This window comes from Puma concolor, unplaced genomic scaffold (genome assembly GCF_028749965.1).
Source record: "Puma concolor isolate L17-30 unplaced genomic scaffold, mPumCon1.1.hap2 unalloc_scaffold_27, whole genome shotgun sequence".
NCBI lineage: Eukaryota > Metazoa > Chordata > Mammalia > Carnivora > Felidae > Puma > Puma concolor.
Window position 1 is genome coordinate 224,376 of NW_028240233.1, and position 21,518 is coordinate 245,893.

General features: G+C 40.8%; 1 protein-coding gene across 1 annotated transcript in view; it reads left to right on the forward strand.

Moving 5' to 3' along the window:
• The first annotated feature begins 6,224 nt into the window (after nucleotides 1-6,224).
• Nucleotides 6,225-21,518, forward strand: part of LOC147571447 (EF-hand calcium-binding domain-containing protein 13-like) — a 157,988-nt gene continuing 142,694 nt past the window's right edge. The window contains 1 exon segment of the mRNA XM_086696415.1: nucleotides 6,225-6,254. Within this exon segment, the coding sequence (XP_086552541.1) occupies nucleotides 6,225-6,254 (30 nt within the window).

Genomic DNA, 21,518 nt, shown 5'->3' on the forward strand with positions numbered 1-21,518 from the left:
AAAGAGTAAATGTCATCGCCTCAAAAATGATTATTTTAGAACAAGCCTGTTTCCAAATGTAACCAAATGATGACCACCACGGGGACTGAAGTTTACTCCAGAACCCAGAGCGTTTCTTTAGACTTTCATAATGTTTTCAAACTGAGTAGGTTATTGCTGTTCTAAGAGTTGGAGTTTTTTGTCTTTTAATTGGGGATTTTTTAGGAACTTGTGCAATCTCAATAGAACAGACTGTCAGTTTAGCCTAGGTTTTGTTTGCAGGAGGCATAAATCAGTACAATAAAGGCTTGATGGCAGATTATTGACAGGATCATTTAAATGCCCAGCTTTAGGGGGAAAAATGCCCAACTTTTATTTAAGGAATTGGGTCTCAAAATGTGGTTTGAGGACCAGCAGCCTCCATATCACCTGGGAAGTTGTTAGGAATAAAAATGCACAGGCCACGCCCCAGGGCTACTAACTCAGAAAATCTGAGATGGGGCCGGGCCCAGTGTTGTGTTTCAGCAAGCCCTCCCTGTGATTCTGCTGCTGACTCAAGTTTGAGAACCATTGACTTAAGAAGTCACTTACCTGTCCTTCTGGCTTACTAAGTTTGCAGTGAAGTCATCTCAGTTCCTAAAAGATTATGAATATAGCTTGGCGGGCATATTAAGAGAACCGAATATCTACCCACACAAAATGAAAATCCACTTTTGATCCATTTTCCAAATTAAGTGATCAGAGGCTTCTGGTTCCCTCACAGCCACAAATTCCCATGAAAAACTAAAAGAAGTACTAGATCAAAATCACAGGGAAAGAAACCCAACTAACAGGATACTTGGCAGGCATCCAAGAAAACTTTATTCACAGGAGATGGGATGAATATCGGAATTATTCGCATTATCACTTTATAGGGTAAGACTCTAGAATTTGCAACTTCACTTTCTGCTATTTAAAATGTATTGAGCATTGACAGTGTGGGGTTGAAGTACTTTACAGCACACTCATCACCTTTGCCTTTGGGTCTTACATTCCTTAAATAACGTGCATGTTTAAAAAACATTGCAGTGCATGACGTCATAAAAGGATTATGTGAACACACACTGAGACCTTTTATGTTGAAATGTTGTAGGTACACTGTGTTTTATTTACTTCATGGTAACTGATGACTACATATCTGGGTAAAATGGAGGACTTTATGTGAAAATGAAATGAAAAGCTATATATCAAATCATATCTGTAATCCCCTAGCTCTTGGCCTGTGTAGTCTGAACTCTATAGTAACAGCCATGTAATGACCACTGGGATCAATTACAAGCAAGTTGTCTTGGAATTACAGTGCATTCATTTTTCACACTGATGTAAGGAAACTAACATATGCTGTGCAAGAAAACCATTTAATGCTTGTTGAAAAATAATTTCTATTTGGTTTTGTAACATATTTCTTGAAATATCTATTTCTGGTATTTTGGAGTTTGACTAAAGCACACAGGCAGTTTTAAATGCTTGTGATTGGGGTTATCTATATTGTTCAATTTTAAGGGGCGCCTGGATGGCCCAGTCGGTTAAGTGTCCGACTCTTGGTTTTGGCTTAGGTCATGATCTCACGGTTTGTGAGTTTGAGCCCCACATTGGGCTCTGTGCTGATGGTGCAGAGCCTGCTTGGGATTCTCTCTCTCTCTCCCTCTCTCTCTGCCCCTCCCCCACTTGCTCTGTCTCTTTCACAAAAATAAACTTAAAAAATTTTTTTAAAAATCCACTTAATGAGACTATCCAAGAAGAGTTAGCATGTGAAAAGAAAATTATAGGTCAGTTAACGTGATTGTGTTCCTTGCGATTGCTGCCATAGTGCTGTCTCTCTAAACTTTTGCACAGAGAAGACATTTTCCGTCAGCTGTGTATTTTCTGACAATACACGGGAGAATGCTCACAGAATAGAAGCATTTAGAAAGCAACATTTAGGAGATGTAACAGCCTTCACGCAAAATCTCCACAGTAAGTTGTTCTTTATCAGTGTCCCTGAAAACAGCTTTGTAAGAAAAAAAAATCTCGCCATTCATTGTGGGTTTTTTTTTTTTTTTTCTATTAGTTGGGTTTTCCTGTGACTCATACAATTGGCATGATTTCTTTGGAGAGATCAGAGTGCTGGGTGTGTAAATATCATTCGGTGGCCAATGAAGAGATCGGTTAGGAAAAATGTTAATGGATCTATGCTCCACTTTGCTTCTCCTGACCCTTCTAATCCCCCATTGTGACAGAGGTTGCTGATTGTGCCCCCATATGTGTTTTCCTCTTCTCACATAAAGTCAGAACTCCTCATTTCCAGTTGGACACATGGCTGCCTGGAATAGATACTATGTCTCCAAGCTTCTCGTGCAGCTAGGCTGCCCTGTCCACCTTGTAGACAGATGTGAATGGAAGGGGTGCATACCACTTCCATCGCGAGCCACTTAGGAAGGGAGCGTGCCTCTCCTCTCCCCTTCCTTCTTCAGGTAGGCCGACTCTAGAGATAGTAGCCAGAACTTAAGCAGACCTCACGGATCAGGATGGGACCTGAGGGACTGTGGTAGTTATCTATTGCTGCATAATAAGTTACCCCACGATTTAGCAGCTTAAAACCACAAACGCGATCTTGCAGTTTTTGCGGCATGTCAGCTGGCTTCTCCCTAAGTGCGGAAGCCAAGAGCGAGCCAGGAGGAAGCTGCAGTATCTCTTGTGACGTAGTTTTGTACGTGTCACGTCAGCATTTCCACCATACTCTATTCATCGTTAAGTAGCCCGCTACAACTAGTCCACATTCAAGAAGCGTGGAACAGATGCCACCTTTTTTTAAAACTTGTTTTAAATGTTTACGCTTTGAGAGAGAGAGAGACAGAGACAGAGTATGAGTGGGGAAGGGGCAGAAAGAGAGAGAGGGAGACACAGAATCGGAAGCAGGCTCCAGGCTCTGAGCTGTCAGCACAGAGCCCGACGCGGGGCTCGAACTCGTGAACCTAGATGCCACTTCTTGAAGGTATGAGCACCGTGGTAGATAAAATTGTTGCCCCTGCCCATCCCCCTCTCCCAAAGGCACCCATGTTCTAATCCCCAGAACCAGCGAATATGGTACCTGGCATGGAATAAAGAATTTTGCTGATGTAATTAAGGGCAGAAACAGGGAAATTTCATGGATTATGTGGATAGCCTTAACACAATCATAAGGGGGTCAGAGTGAGAATAGGAAATGTCAGGATGGAAACAGGTCAGTGTGAGGTTGCCACGAGTCAAGGGATGCAGAGGCCTCTAGAAGCGGGAAAAGGTAAGGAATAGATTTTCCTTTAGAGCCTCCAGAAATGCAGCCTTTGTAAGGCCAATTTTGGACTTCTGACCTCCAGAAATGTAATAAATTGTTGTTGAAGTTTGTGGTAAGTTGTTACAGTAACAAGAAACTAATACACCAAAGAACTTGTGGACATAGTTCAAAACTGCCACAGTCCACCCTCTGGTCACTACTTATTCATAGTTCCCTCACTTGCAACAAGTGCTCCCCCTTCCCAAGGACCCCCCGGTCTTATCTCATTATAGCATTCACTCGAAGTCCAGAGTCTTGTCCTCTAAATAGGTCCTGGGGCAGAGGAGTCTTCTTGGATATAGTTCCTTACATTTGGCCACTTGAGTATAGTGCCTCTTAATCTGAAGTCCTGTGAACTAAAGGAAAAAGCTATACGCTCTCTTCCTGCAACAACCAATTAAAATGGCAGGACAGATAGGGAGACATTCCAGTTTCAAGGGGCAGAAAACAGGTTTGCAGAAGCCCCCAGTCCATAGCAGTTCTGAAAGTCACTTGGGTATAGGCTGGCAGTTCCATATGAAAGGCCTGGGAATAATTCTCCATGGATTTTCATTCTATCTTCTAGGCTTTTGGTTTTACCCTTGAAGCCATCTTTATTCCATTAAAGGTAGCATATATTCACGTGGAAATAGTTTTCTCAGCCTGCTTCCTGCTTATAGAGCTTGAGGGTCCAAAGACCTCTTTCCTTTTCATGCTCTGACTCCTTCAGCCCAAGCTGGCAGTGTTTCTGACAATTACAATACTCTTTAAAAAAAATTATGAATCTCCTGCAAATCTTGATTGGGTTTCAGTCCCATAAAATAAAAGCCCTACCCATAAATATCTTTGAGTTAAATCTTTTGCTACCTCGGGCTTCTGCAGAAGGACAAAAGCCTTAAGCTTCTTAGAAGCCATATTATTTGAATGAGAGGATCCAAGAAGCATAACCTTAAAATCTTTTGAGAGTCTTTTGCCTGCGATATCTCCCTTAAGCCACCACTGGAATAAATGCCAGTGGAGCAGTAAAATAGAAGACTGTGTCCTTGCAACTATGGTTAGCAATATTCACCCTTGAGTGACCATCTCTGAACCTCTCGAATGTGAGAAATAAAATTCTATCTTGCTTAGGCCACTGTTATTTAGGGATTTTCTGTTAGGTGAAAGAATCTAATCCTAACTACTATACTCTTGGTGCTATTTGGTGAGCGTCTCTGAAACTGACTAATACAGTAACTAACTCATCAATAGACTCAATACTAACAAACTACAAGTGCTCAAGATTGTGCAGCGTCCACAATCTGGTGATCAGACAGACTGAAACCATTATAATCGTTACACGTTAGAAGTTGATGCCTTATGAATAGATGGCAAATGGGCTCAGCTCATTAACAGAGGTGGACTGTAAACAGTGTGTGTGGGTAGGTGGGGAAGTAGGGAATGGAGGGTGGGGTGTTTACAAAAATAAAGGACATGGTCTCAGCACTCATTACTTACAGACTGTTGAGGGACATAAAACACGTACATGTTAAAAGTACTAAAGAATGCCTACACAACAGGATTTGAGATATAAACGGGCACAAGTATCTCTGAAGTAATTAAATGTTTTAACATTTTTTGAGCACTGCATAAACATTTTTGAATTATCACAATTCTGAACGAATGAGAAAACTGAGGCTTAGAGAGCTTAGTTTGCCCCACTGCATACAGTAAATAATTAGGATAATTGACTCAATAATTGAATTTGCATAGATCCAGCTCTAAAGTCCACGCTGCTCACCACAATGTTAACAACGGAGAGCTCAGGTTGGCTCAATCACTGTGAATTTTACCTTTTTGAAAATTTACCTTTACACCTCAAATCATGAGCTTTAGGGGGAAAGTATTTGCAAAACGCTCTCCGCTTGACAGAACATTTACGACTGTAAATGTAGCAAAAACCTTAAAAATGATCAATTTCACTGTCTTGGATTCGTACAACGTTTTAGCGACATAATATTTGGGGCGAGCCGTGAAAAATCGCTTTGTGTCTTTTACCAGTAACATTTCATCTGCAGCATGCACACACACAAGAAATTGATCTTCGAAGAAACACAAAGCATCTCTTCCCAAAGTAAGCGTTAGTCCTCTGAAGGGCAGCCTGGAACCGATTTCAGCAAAGTGTCGGGACAAAGAGCTCTGCGCTGTTGTCCGGTACAGAGCGGTAGAAACCAAGAAGGATGGAATGCTTTCGAAGGCAGGGCGGGAAGTCTTCAAAGGATGGATACAGGATAAGCCTGAAAAGATGTCAGACTGGGGCGGGGCACTGCACCAGGGAAGGAAGAGAGCTGCAGGAAGGGTAGGGAGTGCGGGAAGGACGGCGAAATCCAGGTGCCGGGAGGACAGCGCGCGGGGAGGAGCTCGCGTCTGGGCCGCCGGGCGGGGCCAGGTGAGGTCACAGGCCCTTGTGAGGTGGGGTGGAGCCGCGGGGCCGCAGCGCTGTCCAGTCGGCGCGGAGGCGGCGGCGAGCTCAGCCGCTCCCCGCTGCCCCGGAGCCCCTGCGCGGTGGCGGAGGCGGTGGCGGTGGCGGTGGCGGTGCCCTGGGTCCCGCACTCTTCCAGCGCGGGCCGCTCAGTGGGCGGAGCGTCGGCCTCGGTCAGGTGACCTGGGGGCGGGGCTTCGTCGCGTGGGATCCCGGGAAGGCGGCGCAGCGAGAGCGCCGGGCCACGCGGGGTGGGGGGGGGGCGGGGGCTGAGCGGCCTGCAGCTAGGACCTTCGGATCCCATGGGGCTAGGGCCTCGGCCCTTGAGGCGGGAGGAGGGGGACACCCTTGGGAGCCCGAGGGGGTTCACGGTGGGAGCCCCCCCCCCCCCCCCCCCGAGGGGACACAGGTGGAGAGGCAAGACTTGCCGAGGAGCGTGCCACCCGGTGCGAGGGACAAAGTGGAACAATTACGGAGATGGACGAAGGTTTCAGAAGGGACAGCGATGTGACTGGGCGGGCGGGGCACTAAAGGGGCAGACGCGGCTGGATCCGATGGTGCCTCGGAAATGGTGGTGGTTCTAGAAGGGTGGAGGTCATGGTGGCTGGGAAGCTTCCCTGCTTCTTGAGCAAACCCTCAAACCACTAGTAGAGCACTTGTTTTCATCTGGTGAGTAGTGTTCACAGGTCTACTCACTTTCTTCGCCAGAAGGCTAAACGAGCAGGGCCTGTTGGAATGTTCCACAGCACAGGTTCTTCCATGAAGTGGAAGTTCAGTCAGTATTGTTAAAGGTGGTAGTTGGGGGTGGTGCCGGTCGTGTGTGAACGTTAAGGGCAACGGGTGCAGTGAAGAGGTGTCTGCAGTTGCTGTTAATGGACGTTTGCGGTCATCGCTGCAAGGGAAGTGAGGGAGGAAGTGAGGGGGCGGCTTGGAAGGGAACCCAAATGGAAAGAGTAGAAAGTACTTTGCAGAAGGCTGTCGCCCTTGGGTGATGGGAGGGAAGCAGATGAGGAGGTGGTGGTAACTCAGCAAGTGAGAAAGTGCAGTTGTGAAAGCGCAATGCAAACATCAGAGCACTGAAAACAAAACAAAGTTAGATTCTCCATATTTCTGCCTAGCTGTGCCTCTGGGTTTACTAAGCAGCAGTGTAAATTTAGTGAAAGTATCCCTGGAGTTGGGAGTCAGGGACCTGAATTTTGCTACTATTTTGTGTACGTTGTGTGAGCAAATCACAATCTTTCTGTGTATCAGCTTCCTTATATATAATTAAGGTATTAGACCAGAAAGATTTCTTTTTTTAAAATGTTTGTTTATTTTTGAGAGAAAGAGAGTACAAGTGGGGCAGGGGCAGAGAGAGAGGAAGACACAGAATCTGCAGCAGCCCCCAGACTCTGAATTGTCAGCACAGAGCCCGATGTGGGGCTCGAACCCCCCCCCCCCCCCCATAAGATCATGAACTGAGCTGAAGTCAGAAGCTTAACCCACTGAGCCACTCAGGCACCCCTGACCAGAAAGATTTCTGAAATCATCCTAGCTCTGTTGTGGATTCTATGATTTCATGTAACAATAAGCACTCCTCCCCAACTTCATTTACGGCCTTTAAAGTTTGTTTATTTAAATTTCAATATAGTTAACATAAAGTGTTAGTTTTAGGTGTACAATATTCAGCAATTGTATACATTACTTAGTGCTCATCATGATAAGTGTACTCTTAATCCCTTCAGCTATTTGACCCATTCTCTACCCACCTCCCCTCTTGTAACCATTAGTTTATTTTCTATAGTTAAGAGTGTTTCTTGGTTTGTCCCTTTTTTTCCCTTTGTTTCTTAACATATGAGTGAAATCTTGTGGTATTTGTCTTTTCTGACACATTTCACTTAGCATTATACTGTCTAGCTCCATCCGTGCTGTTGCAAATGGCAAGATTATTCATTCTTTTTTATGGCTGAGTAATATTCCTCTGTGTGTGTGTGTGTGTGTGTGTGTGTGTGTGTGTGTGTGTGTGTATACCACCTCTTTATCCATCCATCTATCAATGGATAGATGGGCTGCTAACACTTGAGCTGCTTCCAAAATTTGGCTATTGTAGATAATGCTGCAGTAAACATAGGGGTGCATATAGTTTTTAAAAAAAATTTAATGTTTATTTTTGAGAGAGACCGAGCGCAAGCAGGGGAGGGGCAGAGAGAAAGGGAGACACAGAATCTGAAGCAGGCTCCAGGGTCTGAGCTGTCAGTACAGAGACCAATCAATGTGGAGCTTGAACCCACAAACCATGAGACCGTGACCTGAACCAAATTGGTTGCTTAACTGACTGAGCCGCCCAGGTACCCCCATATATCTTTTTGAATTACTGTTTTTGTATTCTTTGGGTAAATATCCAATCGTCTGATACTGGATCATATGGTAATTCTATTTTTAACTTTTTAAGGAACCTCCATACTGTTTTCCGTAGTGGCTGCACCAACTTGCATTCCCACCAACAGTGCACAAGGATTCCTTTTTCTCTATATCCTCACTAACATTTGTTTCTTGTGTTTTTGAATTTAGCCATTCTGACAGGTGTGATGTGATATCTCATTGTGCTTTTGATCTGTATTTCCCTGATGATGAGTGATGTTGAGCATCTTTTCATGTGTCTGTTGGCCATCTGTATGTCTTCCTCCCCTAATTTTAATGTGTGTATTAAATTGTAAAATTTTGAAAATTCTATATTCTGCCAAGGAATGGAAAACCCTTTAATAATAATATGACAGCTTGATCTACATGGGGACTGAATCAGTCACGATACTTAAAAAAATACTTGTGATGTATCAGACGGTTTTGAATTTCCTTCTTTTTGGGAGTTTTTGATGAATCAGATAGCGACCACCAAGATGTAAGGGAAAATGAGGAAAGACTGCGTATCTGGGAATGTGGTGGGCAGAACATAGGTATGGCTGGTGGTGGTGGTTTTCTCTCTCACTCTCCTAGTACTACCGGGACTAGAGGGTGAGTAGATGACCCCTTCTTGATTCTCATAGGTGCTTCCAGACATTTCTTCGTTCCGTTTTCAAAATGCTCAGTTTTGCACCTCGCATTATCAGATTATACCACCCACTACCACTCCTTGTTGCTTTAGTTAAATTTCAGCTCCTGGCTTTCTGCGGCTCTAACTGTACTCCTGTCATGATTCTTGTGACTTTAGCATTCGTGTAGATGATCCTTCCAGTACTCTGATCTCTCAGTTCCTGTCTTCCTACGATTATTTCACCTTTCCTCAGTCACTTGTCCCTTTTTCGTATTCTCAGTATGAAAAATTAATTCTCAATTAATTTATTAATTATTGCTAATTTCTTACTGTGCCTTATTTGGAAATTAAACTTTATTGTAGGTATTTGTGTTTAGGTAAAAACAATATATACTGGGTTTGGTACTCTGTAGTTTGAGGCTTCCACTGGGGGTCTGTGAACAGGTCTCCACGCATAAGGTGGGGGAATACTGTGTGCCATTCTCCAACCATCACATTCCTGTCTTTCAGGCTCACTCTGACTCTGATAATCCTTGGACCCCACCAGGATCTTCAGTCTACCTTTTTTTTTTTTTTTTTTTAGATGTCACTCACCGTCTCTCATACTTATTTCCCACGCACCTACTCCGTTTGTTACATGGTCAATAATTAAAACCATTCCCTTTCATTTCCCCCCGTTTCCTTATCACATTTTCAGTTCATTTTCCTTTCTTGGCTAAGTCATAATCTTAGATTAAATCTAGATCTCTGCATTGAACACAGCTAGAGAAAAAAACCACAACCATGCTTCCTGGTTTCACTTTAAGTTCACTGTCCTTTCCTCAAGGGACCCTTGAGGCTGCCCAGCAACTTTATCAGGTACCCCTGGGCTATTAATTCTTCCATTCTCCTCGATGACTGTTGTATAACAATACCTCTATCCTCAAACCTCTAGCATCTTCTCTCACATCCTTGTTCTCAGTTGATTATGCTGCTTCCTGTTTCACTAAGAAAACTAAAGCAATCGAGAGCAGCTGGCTGGCTCAGTCAGTAAAGCATATGAGTCTTGATGTCAGGGTTGTGGTTTCAAGCCCCACATTGGGTGTGGAGCCTACTTAAAAGCATATATATATACGAAATAATAAACGCTTATCTATATATCAAATAATAAAAGAGAACTCAGCAATCAGATGGTTTCCATCTTAAAATAAAAGTTTATATATATAATATAGATATTAAATAATAAAAGAAAACTCACAGCAATCAGATGATTTTCACAAGCCTCTACAACCACATCTGCTTACTTGGTCTTCATGTAATTAAGCCCAATTACTCTGTCATGTCTCCTATTCTTATAAGTATATTCTCAGCTAAGGACAGACCCTGCCCTTGTGCCCTAAATCTCATCTCCTTTATCCTACTTGAGAATATTGTTTCAGTAATTCTCCCCTCCAGTGTGATCAACTTTTGCTTCTCCACTAGATTATTCTTATCAGCGTATGAACATGCCTTTATTTTCCCCCATCTTCAACCCTCGTAACCCCTTTGCCCCTCACCTACTACCTCATTTCTTTTCCCCTTTAAAGCATACTCTTTGAAAGAGTCCTCTTCTGTTTGTCTCTGTTTTCTCTCCTCCGTTCTCTCTTGAACTCACTCCAAGGACATTATTTCCTTACCATACTACCCAAATGGCTCCTCTTAGGGTCGTTGGTGTCCTCCATGTTGGAAAACCTAATCAGCCATTCAGTACTCCTCTCACTTCACCTGTTGGCAGCATTTGTCACAGCTGATTACTCATTCTTCTTTTTTTTGAAATTTACTTTGAGAGACAGAGAGAGCGAGCAGGGTAGGGGCAGAGAGAGAGGGAAAGAGAGAATCCCAAGCACTGACAGAATCTCTGCACTGACAGTGCAGAGCCTGATGAGGGGCTGGACCTCATGAACCTTGAGATCATGACCTGAGCTGAAATCAAGAGTCAGACCCTTAACCAACTGAGCCACCCAGGCAATTGCTCATTCTTCTTTTGGAGTACTTTTTTCCACTTGGCTTTTAGGAATCTAGCCCCACCTGGTTATCCTCTTTGTGACGACTAGAGTGATCCTTTCAGAAAGGACTTTACATCATGTCATCTCCCTTCTCAAAACGGTCTCATGGCTTCCCATCTCAGAGCACAAGCCAAAGTTTTTACAATGATTTAAGGGCCCTCTATTTCTGCCCCCCTTCCTTGACCCCTCTGATCCCCACTTCTTTCACTTTGCTTTTTCTGCTTCAGCTTTGTGGGCTTTCCCACTGTTCCTTGAACAATGAAGCTGCTTCTTCCTTCTGAGCCTATGTACTTGCTTTTCTCTGGCTGAAATGCTGTCCCCTAACACATTCATTGGCTTCCTACTTTCATGCCTTCAGATCTGTATGCACAAGTCTCCCTCTAAGTAAGGTCTTTCTTGGCTACCCTATCTGTTCCCTGCTTCTCTTCCCTAACACCGTACTTCACTTTTTCCCCGTACTTTACATTTTTTTCCCTTTTAGTACTTATCACAGATAACATACTCCTTGACTAGGATGTAAGCTCCATGAGGAGCCAGATAAATAAACAGGATTTGTTTTTTCCTATTTTTTCACTGCTGTATCCCTGTTGTCTCTGTTTTCAGCCTGGAGGAGAGCCTAATACATAGTAAGCATGCAGTATATATGTGTTGAATTCATGGATGGAGAGACAAACGGATAGATTGGACAAGAGAAATACAACTTCATCTCTCTTGGTTTGTCCTTGCAAGTTCATATATGTATCATAGGATTGAAAGACTCGAGACATCTTTTGTCAGATTTATGGGGAAGGGACTTCCTGTACTATTTTTGCTCTTAGCTTGGAGAGGGTTATGTAGTATTTGATTCATCCAGCAGATGAAAACCAGTCAACTTTTTGATAGGTCAAAAATTATGAAACAATTCTTCCTTTCATGGTTTATTTAAATAAAACTCACTGTGCTTAATTAGGTACTTTGATAACTTAAGAAGCTGTTGGTGAGTAATCTCCATAAGGAAGACGTGCCTCCTTTCCTTTCCTTTCCTTTCCTTTCCTTTCCTTTCCTTTCCTTTCCTTTCCTTTCCTTTCCTTTCCTTTCCTTCTTCTCTCCTCCCTCTCTTCCCCCCTCCTTCTTTCTTTCCTTCCTTTTATACATATAGCATTGTGCTTGTTATTGTGAGAAATAGTTCAAAGAATGTTAAGATACCAATCCATTCGTTTCAGTCCATCCATGAAATTTAGGTTATAGTTGATATAGGAGATGTACATGTGGCAAATAAAAATATAAGGCAAATGATTAATGCCAGTTGAGTAATGAAGACAGTTACAATGGTGGAGACCATACTATACCAACTAGTTGCTGAGTAAAGATTGAGCTCATTAGAGAAGACCTCGAAGAGGTAACATCGAGTGGGTTGCTGGGGAAATCTGCATAGCCAGCTAATGTCTTCTGAGATGGCTATTTGTCACATGGTTTCATTGGATTTTTAACATGGTTTGAATTCCAGGAATGTTGGACATACCACATTCAGCAGTAATTAGTATAACATTTCAGAAGTAAGTGATTTTAAAGTACTATCTCTGTTAAGAATATTAATACTTGCAGTTAAACTTCATGGTATGAAAATGACCCTGATCATTGTAACAATGTAATATAACTAGCAATGTAATAAATAGCACATCCACTGTAACTCAGATAGAAGTAAAAAAAACCTGTGAAAATGCGAGGAATTTTGAAAATTGGTTGGTATGTGATGTGGAAGTCTTTGATTTAAAACAGGCTGAGGCATCTTTTGTTTACAATAGTATTTTTTTGAGAGGCGATGCTATAGGGTGCTGAAGACCACGGCTCTTGAGTTAGGCTGTCTGACTTCAGATTCTGACTCTGCTATTTGTTGGTGGTTTAATCTTGGACAACTTGATCTGAGTCTTTATTTTCCTCATCTGTAAAATAAAGATAATGATAATTCCTTAAAAAATATCTGTAAGGAATAAATGAAATAATGTTAAAGTGTTCATCGTAATGTCTAGTATATAGTAAGCATTTAATAACATTGGGAATTGCTGCTATGTTAGTAGTTCTGTTTCTCTGGGTTTATTTGAATAAATAAATATAACTGGATTTCTCTGCCTTTTATGTCATTTGTTTTGGATTTCTCTACTTCTTATACCACAAAAGGTAAAATTAAGGGACGGTGTGATCTGTGAATTAGAATCTGCTAACTGCTTTTTCTAGTTTTTGTACACATATATGGCTTGCGGAATATCTATTTGGTATCATACTGTGTTACATTACAGGGATAACCAGGTAGGTAAGTGTAATTAAGTCTCTTAAGCAGACATATGATTTTTTTCTTATCTTTTTTTTTTTTTTTTGGCAGGAAATCCTTTTGTGCTCATTCATACTTGTTCATCAAGACCTTTGAGTCCTCAAGGGCCGCACTTACCTCTAAACTGAAAAATGGAAAGTAAAGTACCTTTATTCTGCCAGGTATTTTTTTCTAAAACAGTTTCTAAAGGCGGCGGCTGCTTCTTCTTCTTCTTCTTCTTCTTCTTCTTCTTCTTCTTCTTTAAAAATAGTTTACATTAAAAAATTAGTTTATGTTTATCTCACACCCATAATCAGTAAGCAGATTCATAGAGCAATATAGTTATAGGATCTTTTAATACCTAAGGTGAGTTTTGAGTTCTTTTAGTGGGCATATAATGAACTTTCATCCCAGCAATATCAAGAGGTCTGTGGTGTATGTTGAGAGTATTTTGCGGGGTAGGGGACTGGGATAATTTTTTGGGAGAATAAAGGATTTAAACCTACATAAACGGTTGTAGGTAACATAATTAATGATGTGGGAGTCTAACCAGAAGGTAATCGAAAAGATACCAAGTGTCTCTAGCCTTCTTCCCTGTGATTCAGGGGATGTTCTTATCCATTGGCCGGTATTGTGTCAAACAAAAAACAAACCCGGACTTAGTAAGGAGAGACTTTATTTGAAAGGATTATTCCAAGGGAGGAAAGGGACTATTTATTGAAATAGGAGAGGGAAGGCTGTGACCATAAGATCCTCAAGGAGCTCAAGGGCCAGGCAAAAATGGCTTTTCTTTCATGGAGAGGAGTCAACAAGGCTAGGAACTGGATTTGGGGAAGTGGGATGAAAGAGTGGCATGATGAGATAAACAGATCAGAGAATATTGTAGGGGCCTGGAGGAAGGAGGAAAGCTTAACCACAGTTTGGCTAATAATCCTTCTGTTCTAATTAATCAGTGGGGTTAAAACAGTTTAGCTAATCATTCGTAGAACAAAGAAAAGGAATTTTGAAGGTATTTGGCCTCGTCATAGGTAAACAAGGGGGGCATCTGTGAGTTTTATCTAAAGCTTATGGGGGGGGGGGGGAAGGGTGATTCCTTGCAGCAAGCCATTTTCCAGAACACAAAGGGGTAAAGGGATTCCTTTAATCTTCACTGTTTTCCAGGAGCACAAGGCTCAGGAAAAATTCAACATTGTCAACTCAGAGTCTTAACCTTTTAAATTTATGCTTTCAATGGATCTGGTGCTACCATATGACATGTACCTACACTGTAATCCGAAAGAAATTAAAAAAAAATTTTTTTAACGTTTATTTATTTATTTTGAGAGAGAGCACATGTGCGCTAGAGAGAATATGAGTGGGAGAGGGGCAGAGAAAAGTAGAGAGAGGATCCCAAGCAGGCTCTGTGCTGTCAGCAGACAGTGTGGTGTGAGGCTGGATCTCACAAACTGTGAGATCATGACCTGAGCTGAAATCAAAAGTTAGGGGCACCTGGGCAGCTCAGTCGGTTAAGCATCCATCTTTGGTTCAGATCATGATCTCATGGTTCTTGGGTTCAAGCCCCACAACGGGCTATGTGCTGACAGCTCAGAGTCTGGAGCCTGCTTTGGATTCTGTGTCTTCCTCTCTCTCTGCCATTCTCCCACTCATCTGTGTCTCATTTTCTCTCAAAAATAAATAAACATTAAAAAAATTAAAAACAAAAGTCAGATGTTTAACCAACTGAGCCACTCAGGTGCCCCCCAACCCCCGAAAAACAAAAACAAAAAAAAAAAAAAAACAAAAAAAAAAACAATTTCAAGGCTTCTTGCTAAGTACCAAGATGTGTGATATGTCTACTAACCTGTTCCACTTTTTTATACCTAATACTTAGTTGATTGTATCCTCATGAGCTGATTTGGAAGAGCTGATTCTTAAAAGTTAAAAGAATTAACAGTATTAATATATCATACCAGTTTGTCTTAGGCTGTGTAGTTTATACTTCACAGACGGTTCACCTTTAACCACAGAATTTCAGAGATTATTTTCTTCCTTTTCTGTATCATCAAAGTTTCTGTTCACTCTTTGACTGCTTCTGTTCATCTGGTCTTTGATAACAGGTTTTTGTGCCTCTCTGTCTGTTTAGATCTTCCTCCTTTTATTTTCCTGGTTTCTGTTTTGAGTCATTTTTCTCAACATCTCTAGGAAACTTTTCATCATCCCTAATAAATATTAGGGCAGCAAATCAGATTGCCTTTTTGAAGCAGGTTGTTAAAGGTGTGCCTCTGTTGTAAGATGAATGTATGCAGACCCTAAAAGTCACTGAAATAGTTCCCTTAATTTACATTTTGTGTAGAAATAGAGATTCTCTAAACCCCCTTAGTGATCTGCTTTATACATTGCCTTTTGTAATTTGTTCAGGGGTTAAAAACTAATGTACCTTTGATCAGCTAGATGCAGTCCAGTTGTTTTAAGCAAGCAGCCATGTGTTTTTTTTTTTTTTAAGTTTATTTATTTTTGAGAGAGAGAGAGAGAAAGTGAGGATGAACAGTGGAGGGGCAGAGAGAGAGAAAGAGAGAGAGAATCCCAAGCAGGCTCTGCGCTGTCAGCAAGGAGCCCGATGCAGGGCTCGAATTCGTGAACTGTGAGATCATGTCCTAAGCTGAAACCAAGAGCTGGATGCTTAACCCACTGAGCTACCCAGATGACCTGCAAACAGCCACATTTCAAAAGAGTATATTTCTCACTTCGTTCCTCTTTTTCTAAACATGTTCGTTGCTCCTAGGCTCTAGTTCCTTTTTTGGAGGGGGAGGTGTCTGTTTAGAAGCAATATAGCTGCTTTATTTTTTTTCTCGATAGACTTTTATTTTTTAGAGCAGTTTTAGATTCACAGCAAAGTTGAGTGGGGAGTTCCCATATACTCCCTGCCTCTATACATGTGCAGCCTCCTCCACTATCAACATCCTACACCACCGTGGTACATTTGTTACAATCAATAAACCTACACGGACATATCTTTATCACCCAAAGTCCATACTTTACATTGGGGTTGATTCAGTATGGTGCATTCTGTGAGTTTGGACAAACGTATAGTGACATGTAGCCATTATTATAGTATATAGAATAGTTTCACTGCCCTACATATCTTCTGTGCTCTGCTTATTCGTTTTTCCCCTCCACCACTGACTACCGCTGGTCTCTGTAGTCTTCATAGGTTAACCTATTCAGAATGTCGTATAGTTGGAATCATATAGTATGTAGCCTTTGCAGATGGGCTTATTTTACTTAGCGATACGTATTTAAGTTTCCTCCGTGTCTTTTCATGGCTTGATAGTTCCTTTCTTTTTAGTGCCAGATAGTATTCCATTTTCTAGACGTACCACAGTTCCTGTACTGAATCTACTGCCATTCATCTGCTGAAGGGCACTGTTTTTTCCCCAAGTTTTGGCAATTCAGAAGAAAGCTGTTTTAAGCATCTGTGTGCAGGTTTTTGTGTGGATATATGTTTTCTACTCCTTTGGTAAATACCAATAAGGTGTAATTGCTGCCAAATATGGTATAAGTATGTTTAGTACTGTCTTTCAAAGTGGTTGTACCATTTTGCATTCCCACCAGCAATGAATAAGAGTTCCTCTTGCTCCACATCCTTGCCAGCATTTGGTTTTGTCAGTAGTTTGGATTTGGCCACTTGAACAGATGTGTAGTGGTATCTTGATGTTTTAATTTGCACTTTCCTATTGACATGATGTTGAGCAAATGATCTTTTCCTTTGCTTGTTTGCCATCTGCACGTCTTCTTTGGTAAGATGTCTGTTAAGATCTTTTGCCCACTTTTAAGTTGGGTTGTGCTTTTTCTTATTGTTAAGTGTTCTTTGTACATATATATATATTTTTTTAATTTTTTTTTTCAACGTTTATTTATTTTTGGGACAGAGAGAAACAGAGCATGAACGGGGGAGGGGCAGAGAGAGAGAGGGAGACACAGAATCGGAAACAGGCTCCAGGCTCTGAGCCATCAGCCCAGAGCCCGACGCGGGGCTTGAACTCACGGACCGCGAGATCGTGACCTGGCTGAAGTCGGACGCTTAACCGACTGCGCCACCCAGGCGCCCCAATGTCTTTTTTGACAAAATAATGTATTTAAGTCTATAATGTGAAGATTTGATATATGTTTACATTGTGAAATGATTACCACCTTTTACTCATTTCACATATTTACCTTATTTACTTAACTATGTTGGTGAGAACACTTAGGTTCTACTCTCTTAGCAAATTTCCATTGTGCAATGTAGTGTTATCAACTATAGCCATAATGTTATACACTAGGCCTACAGACCTTATTTATCTTTTAACTGAAAGTTTCTACCCTTTACCAGCCTCTCCCTTTTCTTATTTCCCCCACCTCCATCCCCGGAAACCACCCTTCTACTCTCTGTTTCTATGAATTTGGCTTTTTTAGAGTCCACATATATATAAGATCATCCAGTATTTGCCTTTCTATGTCTGACCTATTTTTACTTCACATGATGCCCTCAAGGTCCATCCATGTTGCATGGCTGGGTAGCATTCCTGTGTGTGTGTGTGTGTGTGTGTGTGTGTGTGTGTGTGTGTGTGATGACACATCTTTAGCCATTTATCTGTTGATTGACATTTATATTGTTTCCATACCTTGGCTGTTGTGAATAATGCTGTGATGAATCTAGGAGTGCAGATATCTCTTTGAGAGTGTTTTCATTGCCTTCAGATATATAGCCAGAAATGGAATTGCAGTATCATATTGTAGTTATATTTTTAATTTTTTGAGGAAGCTCCACATTATTTTCCATAGCGGCTGCACCAATTTACATGCCCACCAGCAGTGCACAAGTGTTTCCTTTCCTCCACATTCTTGCCAATACTTGTTTCTTGTCTCCTTGAAAACAGCTATTCTAACAGGTGTGAGATGATACGTCATTATGGTTTTGATTTGCATTTCCCTGATGATGAGCGATTGTGAGCCATTTCATGTACCTGTCGGCCATTTGTATGTCTTTTTTTGGAAAAATGTCTATTCAAGTCCTTTTAAAATTGGATTATTTATGTTATTGAGTTGTATGAATTCCTTGTATATTTGAATATTAACTCATCAGATATATGGTTTGCAAATATTTTCTCCCATTGTATAGATTCCCTTTTCATTTTGCTGATGGTTTCCTTTGCTGTCCAGAAACTTTTTAGTTTGATGTAGTCCCGCTTGTTAATTTTGCTTTTGTTGCCTTTGCTTTTTGTGTCAAATCCAAAACATTATTGTCCAGTGTCGAAGAGCTTACTATGTTCTACAAGTGTTACTATTTCCTTTTCAAAATTGCTTTAGCTCTTTGAGGTCTCTTGTGATTCTATACAAATTTTAGGATTATTTATTCTACTTCTGTGCGAAAAATGCCAGTGGAATTTGGACAGGAATTGCATTTAATATATAAATCACTTTGGGTAGTATAAGACATTTAAAAAATATTAATTCTTCCAGTCCACAAACACAAAACATCCTGCCATTTATTTGTGTCTTCTTCAGTGTTTTTCATTAACGTTTTATGGTTTTCGGTGTACTCATCTTTCACCTCCTTGGTTAAATCTGTTTCTAAGTATTTTGTTTTTTGATGCTATTGTAAATGGGATTGTTTTCTTAATTTATCTTTCTGATAGTTTCTTGTTAGTGTATAGAAATACAACTGATTTTTGTCTATTGATTTTGTAATCTGTTTGACTTGGGTACAGATCAGAGGTTCCCATGATCCCTACTCAGGTTTAATTAATTGCTAGAGCATCTCACAGAACTCAGGGAAACATTTATGTTCAGCAGTTTATTAAAGGACATGACTGAGTATACAGAAGAATAGTCCCATGAAGATATTCATTGGGTGAGGTTTGGGAGGGTCCCAAGCACAGGAGCTTCTGTCCCCATGGGGTTGGGGTGTGTCACCCTCCTAGTCTGTGGATGTGTTCACCAACCTAGAAGTTCTCCAGAGAGGGGAAGGGGACTGGAAATGGAATTAATAATTGATCCTACCTACATGAATAAGCCTCCATAAAAATCTCAATAGTATAGGCCTGTTCAGAGACCTTCCAGGTTGGTAAACACCTCCACATACCAGGAGGCTGATGTCCTCCCAAATCCCTGGGGACAGAAGCTCCTGTGCTAAGATCCTGCCAGACATTGCCCTATGTATCCCTTCATCTGGCTATTCACCTGTATCTTTTATCATATTTAAAAAAGTAAACTGGTAAACATATGTAACTATTTTTCTAAGTTCTGTGAGCTCTTGTAGCAAATTAATCAAATCCAAGGAGAGTCTTTTGGGAGCCTCTCATTTATAGGCGATGAGTCCGAAGCACAGGTCACAATCTGGAGTTGTGATTGGCATAAGTGGGGTGGGAGCAGCCTTGTGGGACAGATCCCTTAACCTGTGGAATCTGACAGTATATCCAAGTAGATAGTGTTAGAATTGAGGTAAATTGTAGGACCCAGTTGGTGCCACACCCAGTTGGTGTGGCAGAGAATTGCTTGGTGGTGGGGAAGAATACCTCACACACCTGGTGTCAGAAGTGTTGTGAGTGTGGTAGTCGTGGAGGAGTAAAGGAGAAACACAGAAGAAGAATGGGTTTTTCCCTATCACATTTGGGGTATCACATGTGGGGTGTCACATTTACTGTTTTGCCTATGTTGAACCATCCTTGAATTCCAGAAATAAATCCCACTAGATCATGGTCTATGATCCTCTTAATGTACAATTGAAATATTAGTATATTGTACTAATACTGTACAATATTAGTATTGTACTAATTAGTATTAGTATTGTATTGTACTAATATTGTACTAATATAATGTACTATTGAAATATTGTGTTGAGAATTTTTGCATCTATGTTTATCAGGGATATTGGACGGCAGATTTCTTTTCTTGTAGTGTCCTTGTCTGGTTTTGTTACCTGTAATGTTGGCCTCATAAAACAAGTTTGGAAGTGTTCCCTCCTGTTCAGTTTTTGGGAAGAGTTTGAGAAGGATTGGTGTTAATTCTTAAATGTTTAGTAGAAATCACCAGTGAAGCCATCTTGGACTTTGTGGGGAGGTCTTTGATTACTGATTCAATCTCCTTACTAATAATTGGTCTGTTCCCATTTTCTATGTCTTCATGATTCAGGCTTGTATGTTTCTAGAAATTTATAAATTTCTTTTAGGTTATCTAATTTGTTGGCATATAATTGTTCATAGTAATTTCTTATGAGCTTTAGTATTTCTGTTATCAGTTGAATGTCTCCTCTTTATTTCTGATTTTGAGACTTTTCTTTTTTTCTTAGTCTAGTAAGATTTGTCAGTTTTGGTTATTTTTTCAAAAGACAAACTCTTAGCTTCTTTTATCTTTTCTATTGTCTTTTTAGTCTATATTTCTGAGCTTGGTTATTTCCTTCTATTAACTTTGGGCTTAGTTCCTTTTTTCCTTCCAGTTCCTTGAGGTATAAAATTAAGTTGTTTATTCGAGATCTTTCTTTTTTCTTTTTTTTAAGTTTTATTTTTTAACGTTTATTCATTTTTGAGACACAGAGACAGAGTGTGAGTGGGGGAGGGGCAGAGAGAGAGGGTGACACAGAATCCAAAGCAGGCTCCAGGCTCTGTGCTATCAGCTGTCATGTGAGATCATGACCTGAGCCGATCGGACTCTCAACCAACTGAGCCACCCAGGTGCCCCTCTTTTTTCTTGATGTAGGTGTTTATCTCTATAAACATTTTTCTTAGAACAGCTTTTGCTGCATCCAGTCAGTTTTGGTATATTGTGTTTTCATTTACTTTGTCTCCAGGTATTTTTTATTTCCCTTTTGATTTTCTCTTTGACCAATTGGTTGTTCAGGAACATAGTGTTTAATCGCTACATATGTGATTTTTTTCAGGTTTTTTTCTTGTAATTGATTTCTTGTTTTATACCTTTGTGGTCACAGAAGATGTTTGATATGATTTCAGTCTTCTTAAGATTTTAAAGACGTGTTTTGTGGCCTAACAAATTATCTATCCTGGAGAATGTTGCCTGTGTGCTTGAGAGAATGTATATGCTGCTGCTGTTGGATAGAATGCTCTCTATATGTCTGTTAGGTCCATTTGGTTTCCAGTATAGTTGAAGTTCAGTGTTCTCCTTCATTTTTCTCTAGTTAGTCTATCTACTGTTGAAAGTGGGGTATTTAAGTGTCCCTTACTATTGCTGCATTGCTGTCTATTTCTCCCGTCAGATCTGTTAGTATTTGTTTTATATGTTTAGATGCTCTAATATTGGATACATAAACACTGCAGTTGCTATATCCTCTTGATTAATTCACCCCTTTATCATTATGTAATGATTCTTGTTTGTCTCTTGTTATAATTTTTGGCTTAAGAACATACATTGAGGGGCACATGAGTGGCTCAGTCGGTTGAGCGTCCGACTACAGCTCAGGTCATTATCTCACGGTT